At 44.6% G+C, this 9,981-nt stretch overlaps 1 protein-coding gene across 1 annotated transcript in view; it reads left to right on the top strand.

The window, feature by feature from the left end:
• The window catches only part of LOC120464207 (adenosine receptor A1), a 34,625-nt gene extending 28,410 nt beyond the window's left edge, over positions 1–6,215 (top strand). Inside the window, exon 2 of the mRNA XM_089124988.1 lies at positions 4,281–6,215. Within this exon, the coding sequence (XP_088981114.1) occupies positions 4,281–4,941 (661 nt within the window). The 3' untranslated portion in view covers positions 4,942–6,215. The remainder of the gene's footprint in view (positions 1–4,280) is intronic.
• Positions 6,216–9,981: the final 3,766 nt, after the last annotated feature.

Here is a 9,981-nt window from a genome sequence, read left to right on the forward strand (position 1 = left end):
GCATACAGCATCGCTGGTAAAGTAATTGTTTAACCCACTGTCGTCCTACTGTGAACTGAGGAGAGAGTACTTTGTACTGTGAAAATCCCCACCTGTTCTGCTTGTTGTTTGGGCCCAGAAACACACAGCCTCGCTGGTAAAGTAACCTTATGACTCACTCTCTCCCTATTGTGAACTGAAGAGAGAGTACCCTGTACTGTGAATATCCTCACCTGTCATACTTACTGTCTGAGTCTGGAAGTCTGCAGCACCGCTAGGGGGAAAAGTAAGCTTTAAATTCACTGCTTCATTACCGTGCACCAACGAGAGTACCCTGTACTGTGGAGAATCCTTACCTGCCATACTTACTGTCTGAGTCTGGAAGTCTGCAGCACCGCTGGGGGAAGAGTAAGCTTTTAATCCACTGCTTCATTACCGTGCACCAACGAGAGTACCCTGTACTGTGAAGAATCCTTACCTGCCATACTTACTGTCTGAGTCTGGAAGTCTGCAGCACCGCTGGGGGAAAAGTAAGCTTTTAATCCACTGCTTCATTACCGTGCACCAATGAGAGTACCCTGTACTGTGAAGAATCCTTACCTGCCATACTTGCTGTATGAGTCTGGAAGTCTGCAGCACCGCTGGGGGGAAAAGTAAGCTTTTAATCCACTGCTTTATTATCGTGCACCAACGAGAGTACCGTGTACTGTGAAGAATCCTTACCTGTCATACTTACTCGTGAGTCTGGAAGTCTGCAGCACCGCTGGGGAGAAGTAAGCTGCAACCCCCTGCTCCATTATCATGCATCAACGAGAGTATCTTAAACTGTGAGAAACCCTTGGTTTAATAAAGATTGTTACTCCTTTGAAACTTGTCTCTGTGGTCCTCTGTTGTGTGCCTGTGGTGTCGGCTCCTCACGGTGGTGACTCGGTTAGAGGGGGGGGGGGGTTGGTTGCCCGAGCGTTCCTCCCCTCGACCTGTGATATTAACACAACAGTAATTGTACAAGAACATTCCTATATTTCCATGGCGACGTGTCAAGCGTCACGTGACACTTTTTGGGGCTACATGCCTGTCATTTACAAAACGTAACGTAAATCCATCCATTTCTCCCGAAAGACATGAAAGTGAGTGGCTGGTGAACAGGGAGAAGACTTTATAGTTACCTATAGGCTAAAATGTGCGTTTGTTGTGGGGGAAAAATAACATGTCTCAAAATTACATTTGAAAGGTTTATTATTTCCGCTTACTTAGACATCAGTGTTTTGTTTTGTTTTGTTTTCTCAAATCATTAATAGTTCGCGAGTACTTGTGTATTTAAATGCCTGAAAAAGAAAAAGGAAAATATTATTTGGTAAAAAAACTGTCTGAACGTGAGATAATGAATGGCAACTGACACACGCTGCTGAACGCACTCTATGACACGCTCTCTGGCTCAGTGCCGAACGTGCGAAAGCAGCGCTAATCAGCGCTGTGATCATGCGTCAATGATACAGTGCTATACTACAGTCAGTGATTATGACAACTCTGATCTGTGGTTTTAGAAGGTAGGTCAAGTCTTTCCAAGTCACAGGGCTCAAGTCAGAGTCAAGTCGCGAGTCATTGTTGTCAAGTCTAAGTCGAGTCGCAAATCATCTTTGAATATGTCAAGTCGAGTCGCAAGTCATCAAATTTGGGACTCGAGTCAAAGTCAAGTCTGAGTCATGCGACTCGAGTCTACAACCCTGCCGTCAGTCTCAAAGATGGTGGCGCAAAGCTACAGTGACGTCACGTGAACCGAATGAATACTGTAGATTCGTCTAGTTCTTCAAGCAGTTTTTGGTCTATTCCATTAACATGTATTTCACGAGTTCACACTTGCATTCAATTAGAGTGGATAAGGTTTAATGCGTATTTGGCGTGCTGTCTGGGGGGAGGGCTCCAAGCTTGGAGTTTGGCCAGAGTATGTTCCCCGCTATGTAAGTGTTTAGGACCAGCAGCCATATCACCCGGTGGCCCAAGATTGGTTGCCCACTGAAGCTAAGCAGGGCTGAGCCTGGTTAGTACCTGGATGGGAGACCTCCTGAGAAAACCAGGTTGCTGCTAGAAGAGGTGTTAGAGAGGCCAGTAGGGGGTGCTCACCCTGTTGTCTGTGTGGGTCCTAACGCCCCAGTGTAGTGACGGGGACACTATACTGTCAAAGAGGACCGTCCTTCGGATGAGACGTTAAAGAGAGGTCTTGACTCTCTGTGGTCATTTAAAATCCCAAGATGTCTTTCGAAAGAGTATGGATGTAACCCCAGCATCCTGACCAAATTTGCCCCTTGGCCTCTGTCCATCATGGCCTCCTAATAATCCTATATATACCAATTGGCTTCATCACTCTGTCTCCTGTCCAACAATAAGCTGGTGTGTGGTGGGAGTTCTGGCGCAATATGCCTGTCTTTGCATCCAGGTGGATGCTGCACATTAGTGGTGGTTGAGGAGATTCCCCCCTTCCATATGTGTAGCGCTTTGAGGTCCCAGAAAAAGCACTATATAAATGTAACAAATTATTATTAATAGAAGTGTGGAGAAGGGGCGGTGGAGGGATGCTGCTAAACTATCAATGGAGTGAGGTGAGATTGCTGAATCTATATATACCTCTTATCATTGATTGCTGGGTGCACTCCACTCATGTTAATTAACTGAATTTGCTCCTCCCGAACTTTTTTAATAAAACATCATTTATCACAATGGTTAGCATAAGTTAGCCTGGTTCAACCAGACTCTAGTTCATTTCATTTCCACATAGAGTCTGGAACCGCTCCATTGAAAAACGTTTCCTTCCTTCACTATACGGGTTCATTATTAAAGTTCAAATCTATTGGATCTGCCCAAAGTCACTCACGATCTGCCATAGCCAATCGCTAAAGGGGTGTCGTGAGTGACGTATGTCACGCGCCGAAATGATCAGAGGATTATGTTTACAATAGGATTTCAGTCAACGAGCGCCGCAGGTTTTGTTAATCTGAACAATTATTAATTCGAAATGTATATTTGACACGAAGGACAGTGATATATTCATTCAACGGTGGAAGCTGTGTCTAATCATTACAAATACGCTGCTGTGGTCGTTTCTGATCTGCCGCAAATGCTGTAGCAGCTACAGTGAATGATCAGTCTGTCTCTATCTGCAGATGTGTAATAAACAACAATTTTTCATATTACGTCTTATTGTTTCTTAATTACCTTAATTATGGTCTTCAAAGTATGTGTTTGTACATTTTTATGTGGCATTTATTTTTTTTTAGTAAAACAAATCAACCATTGCCATCTAAAACTGAAAATCAAATATCTTCAAAGTATGGTTTTTCACATTTTTATTTATGACAATTATTTTTTTTAAAATCACAACCAATTTGTATGATTTACAACATGTAAAACTGACACACCAACCTCCTGCACGAGTGCACAAGGGCTCAAAATGTTCTATTCATCACAAGAATCAGTACATTTACAGTTGGGAATATGAGCGACTGACATGACCCTGAGCGGATCTTCAACAATAGTTTAGCAGCCAGGACTCGGGGCTTCCGAACACCGCGAACACCAGGCTAAACCGTCCATCCAAAATGTCACGGTCATCGTGCATGAACTGCCCAGCACAAACTTTCAAACTTTCTGCCTCCTTCACTTGGTCCTCAGTTGTGCAACAAGAGGTTAGACGATAACAATCCGGCTTTAAATTCTATATATTCGGCAGTTTCTTTTCCAACAACGGACCGAATAGCTTTTCTCACGTCTTTCTCCGCTGCCATTACTGAACTGAAACTGACGCGCTTACATCAACGTCATCTTTCTCAGCCACTCCCTCTATTCGCTGATTGGTCCTACAAAAAATTGGTTTCTGGAAACCTAAGGATATGGAGCGATCCCAGACGTAGTACAGAAGTAAAATGAAATTGAGTGGAAGTGCGTAGGAGGGCGCAGCCAGGCTAAGCATAAGTAGCCTTTAGTAGTATTTTAGCAGTGGTGTTGACCCTCTCCTGACTCAGATAAACTCTGCCTTTGTTCATGACCACTCCTCAAGCCCTTGTTGGCCGCTTTCGACCAAAGTATATGGTGGGCCAAAAACCCCTGGCCTTTGTCTTTTTTCAGATTTTCAAATACTTTTTTTGCTTCAAATTAAGGTTTGTAATGTTGTCACTCAATAACGTTGTTACTGGTTAGTTTGGTTAATGGCTTACAACCCTCAGGACTTCTTTAAAAATCTCTTTGGGAAAAACAATTCCGGAACCAAGGCTGTTTGTTTGTTTTAAACTTTTTTTTTTTTTTCACAGCTATAAAAATGTGGTGACACCAAAGCGTGCAGGCACTGCTGTGGTGGTGTGCTGGATGGTGGCCATCGTAGTCGGCCTGACGCCCATGTTGGGATGGAACAATCTGGAGAAGCTACAACAGATCAACGGCACTGTAGGAGTTGACCTTCTCATAACCTGTGAGTTTGAGAATGTCATCAGTATGGAGTACATGGTCTATTTCAACTTCTTCGGCTGGGTGCTGCCACCTCTCGTCCTCATGTTGCTTATCTACACTGAGATCTTCTACATAATCCACAAGCAGCTAAACAAGAAGGTCACTGCCAACCAGACCAACCCCACTCGATATTACGGGAAAGAACTCAAGCTGGCAAAATCTCTTGCACTGGTGCTCTTCTTGTTCGCTGTTAGCTGGTTACCATTGCATATTCTGAATTGCATCACTCTCTTCTGTCCTAGTTGTGACAATTCCATGTGCCTTCTCTATGTGGCTATCTTGCTCAGTCATGGTAACTCTGCTGTCAATCCCATTGTTTACGCATTCCGCATTACAAAATTCCGGAATGCCTTTATTAAGATCTGGAAACAGTATGTATGCTGCACAGAGGATCCACGGGTGAATGATCGGCCCAGCTTCCGTATAGATAGCAAAGAGAGAAGACTGCGACACAATGATATCTGATGCTATGGTCAACAGGTCTCCTCTATTTGAATCACTTTTTAAACATGACAGTTGATTGATGATGAGTTTTGATGGGAAATGCATGGGATGTATGCTGTGAGTTGTGAGAATACATCTGCCACAAAAATGACAATCGGACATTACTGAAAATTGTTTCCTTTAAAGCCAAGTCACTGGTGCATAGAATTAATTGCACTATTAGTGAGTAATCATTAAATAGATGAAAATGGTCTGTTTTAGACATAATAGCCACACAGTATAACTGACATTGAAATCTGTGGGAATCTTTATTTGATTGTAATTTCCTTATGTGCTGGGGTTCATTTTAATGTGACTATAACATAAAGGGCTTTATATAATAAGTGCAAACTATTATACTACTACAATTTACTATATGTGATGTTTCACTAAACAAAGTTCGGGAGGACCACGTTCAAATAATTAATCCAAGTAACTTGTCATCAACAATCATCATGACTATCCCATTAGCATGAGAGGAAGCATATATAAAGACACTCAGTCGACTCACATTCTCCGACAGTTTTTCAGCATCCCTCCACCACCCCGACACCTCACTCTCAGCTGTTCCATCCGAGTACGGGGGGAGTTCTCTGGGTTCAGGCAAATACTGAGCCCGAAGCCCTCTCCTCAGACAGCACGTGGCGCCTAATATGCATACCATTTATTCTATCTGAGTTAAATTATAAGTGTGAACTCATGAAATAAGTACAACAACACCTGAAGACCTTGAGGAAGGATGATGAAAATGTGATCTGATGCCATTTTATATGCCAGAGAATACATATTTTGAAAAGAATGATCATGTATCATTTAGAGTCATTTATCATTTGCTGCTTTTCAAGGTGAGCGCAAGTTGTAGCCAGCTAAGCCCACTTTTTCTTAAAGGTATAATTTCTAAAATAAATAAATAAATACATAAATAAATAAATAATAAAAAATACAAATTCTGCCATTATTTACTCACCCTCATGTCATTCCAAACCTGTTGACTTTCTTTCACAAAAGGAGATGTTTAAAAAAATGTCTAGACAAGAAAAGTCAGTATGGTCCAATGTTGTTTTGGATTTGGAACCCATTGAATTTCATTCAAAAAAGCTGGAACATTAATTTAAATATTTTTGTTTAGCAGAAGAAAGTCATACAGGTCAGAAACAACATAATGACAGACTTTTCAATATCCCTTTAATCCTTTCATGCATGAACTAGGACAACCTCAGTCAGGATTTAGCCCTATGTGTTTTTATTGCGCTTGGGGCAAACAACAAATAAACTATATAGCAGATTTGCAGATGTCCACTTGAGTTGACATATATATATATATATATATATATATATATATATATATATTATATACATTATATAAAATCACGTGAAACAAACAAAAATACAATACAGCTTCATTTTTTGCAAACACAATTGAGTTTGTCCCTGTTTGACCAGCTGATGCAGAAGAACTTCATCCAAGTTACACGTTGCATGTCTTTGATATTAGAACATGATGATTTTATTCCATTAAAGTTCTAGTGGAGGCACAACTCTGTGGAAACCCAACTCTGACTATGTATAAAATGCTCATGCTCCCTCCGGTCTACCAGAGTACGTCAATTTACCCTGATTAGTTGATTATGTTCAAAATGGATAAATGTCTACAGAAGCTCTCCTCTCTGAGAAGACCTCAGACTGAAATCTACATTGATTTATAGATGTTTTCACATAGCTGCCAACTCTCACGCATTGGCCGTGAGACACCCGCATTTGATTGGTTTCACACGCTCACACGCCACACCCCCGATTTCTCACGCTGAAGTGTCAACCCTCCCGTTTTTCCGGGTTTCTCACGTATTTTAGCTCTTTTACTGTCTTCCCATGTTAGTATTTCCCATAAAATATCTCGTATTTTTACACTCTGATTGTGTGAGACGTACAAGCTCGGACAGATTCGGCTTGAAGTCGATCGTCCTCGGATGCGGTTCCGCGCGCGCTGTAACAAAATAGCTTTGCACACAGCTCGAAGTGAGGTCTTGCCGGTCTTGCGCACCCAACGCGTCATTTTTACCGCGCTTGTGCAGACGCGTCGAGTATAAACAAGGCTTTACTCCATGTCAGCGCGCGCAGAGACCTCAAGGTGCAGAGACCTCTCCCAATCATCTCCAGCAGAAGCAGCCTCCCCGTTTCCCTCGTAAGCTGATCTTAGTATTTAAACATTCTCTATGGTATTTTTTTTAATGACACAGTGCTCTTTCTCACACATATGTGGGCTAGTTCTAAACTCTTTAGATTTTTTGATTAGTGATTTATTTGAAGTTTGTGAGTAAGAATCGTGAGAAAAAAAAAACCCTTATTTTGGGGATGGTTCCTGGGAAATCTCCCTTTGATGTTGACAGCTATGGTCAAATGCCTGAAAGATGAGTTTATCTATTGATCTATCTGTTGGGCAACTCGTGATCCACTAGTTATACCGCAAATTAGTTACAAATCTCCCGTGATCTATAGCGAACGAACGACACCCCCCCCCCCCCCCACACACCACCGTCGACAAATCTCACGCCAAGCAAAACTCAAAAGTTGGCAGGTATGTTTTCAGACTGTGGAAAGAAAGTAGTGATCAGGGGCCTCTTTATAAAACTTTGCGTAGGATTTGCATCAGAAGTGGCGTACAGATGAAACATAGAACGTGCGTACGCAGAAATATTCGGATTTATAATGCGCACGCACATCCTACGCATTTTTCCCTTAATAAATCACAATCAATTATAAATGTAGCGCAGCTTTTGCGGCTTCATGTCACACCCATAGTTGCCCATAAATAGTCCGTGAAACGCCCACAAGTTCACGCTCTTCACTATTCATCAATTGCGAAAAATCAATTAAACACAGAGAGGAATTCAAAAAAAAAAACGTAACTTCACTTAACTTTGGCGAGGTGGAAAAGAGGAGAAAAATGTTGTTTGGAAGACAGTGTGCATTATAATGCCAAAAAGGCACACTGTAATCCCTAATGTTATCATTAATAAAGACATCAAGTTATCATAACGTCTCGGTTACGTATGTAACCCTCGTTCCCTGAGTAGGGAACGGAGATGTTACGTCAGAAGTGACGGAGATTGGGAGATTGGGGGTTTCGCATAGAAAGCCAATCCTCTTCGAGTATTTAAAAACGAGCCAATGGCATGCAATGCCTTGGGGCTGCGGAATTTTGCATAGCGTACTCCGCCCTACTCCGTGAGTATAAAAGGAGGAAGTGAACGCAACCGCAGTATGTCTTCGCTGAGGAGCCAAGACTGAACTCGGCGTCTACCCAGCGATACAGCAGAAGTGGCAGGGAGACGTAACGTCTCCGTTCCCTACTCAGGGAACGAGGGTTACATACGTAACCGAGACGTTCCCTTTCGTAGTCACTTCGAGTTACGTCAGAAGTGACGGAGATTGGGGGTCTGTGCCATCACGCCATCTTCAAGCTGTCTTCCAGTGCCCTGCGAAAGTCTGGACCCCTGCCTTACCCATTTTTTTTTTTTTTTTTTTTGGGGATCCCACTTTGACACAGGATTACCAAGGTACACTGGGAAACATATCCCGGGAGGGACATGCTACCAGCTGCCAACCGAAGGGAGGACTTACGAGTACACATATGGCCACATAGGAACGCATATGGAAACACTGGAGCACCAACCGCAGGTGGCTACTAAAATTCAACTCCAGGGGTGGCAGATGGCTTGCCAAGGGAAGACACATGCTCAGAGAGGCTTACAGTGGATGATACACATGAGACGGTTACCAAGGGGAACCGTACGCATGGAGGCACCTAGCCAGCATCCAGAGCAACAGCAGTGGTGCCCGCATCGTCGGTGCTGGAGGACTCAAGACTTCAATGGAAGAACTGAGGAGATATCGCACTTATCCAGTCCGGGGAGTGGAGTGGCGAGCAAGCGAAGACACCTGAGCGGATCCAGAACTGGCCGAACGAGTACGTGAGAGGATACCGGCTCAATTCGCAGATTATAGAATCTGGCGAAGGTGTTGGGTGTCGCCCAGCCTGCAGTTCTGCAGATGTCTGTTAGCGAGGCGCCATGCGCTAGAGCCCAAGAGGAGGCCACACTCCGAGTGGAATGGACCGACACACCAAGGGGGCACGGCCGGCCTAGCTGCTGGTAAGACAAAGCGATGGCGTCCACTCTTTCAGTGGGACAGCCGTTGCTTTGAGAGAGCCCTTCCCTTCTGGCTCCCCCCATGACAGACAAAGAGCTGGTCTGAGGTCCTGAAACACTGCGTTCTGTCGACATAGGTGCGGAGAGCACGTACCGGACAGAGCAGTGCCACGGCTGGGTCTGCCTCCTCCAGGGGCAGCGCTTGCAGGTTCACCACCAGGTCCCGGAGGGGAGTGGTAGGAACCTTGGGCATATATCCAGGCCGGGGTCTCAGGAATACGTGAGAGTAAGCCGGCCCGAACTCCAGGCACACTTCGTCAACAGAGAGTGCGTGCAGGTCCCTTACTCTCCTGATGGAGACCAATGCAATCAGGAGTGCTGTCTACATAGGACAGGGCAAAAACTCACCGACTGCAAAGGCTCCAGGGGAGGCCCCCAGAGGGCAGGAGGGGAGGGAGGCGGATTTAGCCCCCTCGCTCCCCTCAGGAACCTGATGACCAGGTCATGCTTCCCATAGACTTACCTTTCACTGCATCATGAGACGCGGCAATGGCTGCGACATAAATCCAAAGGGTGGAGGGCGACAGCCTACGCTCCAACCCCTCTTGCAGGAAGGAAGCACGACTCCGATCGAACATCTCCGGGAGTCTTCTCAGCGAGAAGAACACCAATTGACGAAGAGGTTCCACTTCAACGCATAAAGGTGTCTCGTGGACGACGCTCTTGCGGAAGTGATGGTTGCCGCCACCGCAGGTGGCAGCGAACTCAAACCTGCCTCGTCCCGTCCAGGAGCCACACGTGCAGCCTCCAAAGATCGGGACGAGGGTGCCACAGAGTGCCCCGTCTCTGAGAGAGTAGGTCCGGTCTCAGAGGA

Source organism: Pimephales promelas, chromosome 21 (genome assembly GCF_988280905.1).
Source record: "Pimephales promelas chromosome 21, fPimPro1.hap1.1, whole genome shotgun sequence".
Taxonomy (NCBI): domain Eukaryota; kingdom Metazoa; phylum Chordata; class Actinopteri; order Cypriniformes; family Leuciscidae; genus Pimephales; species Pimephales promelas.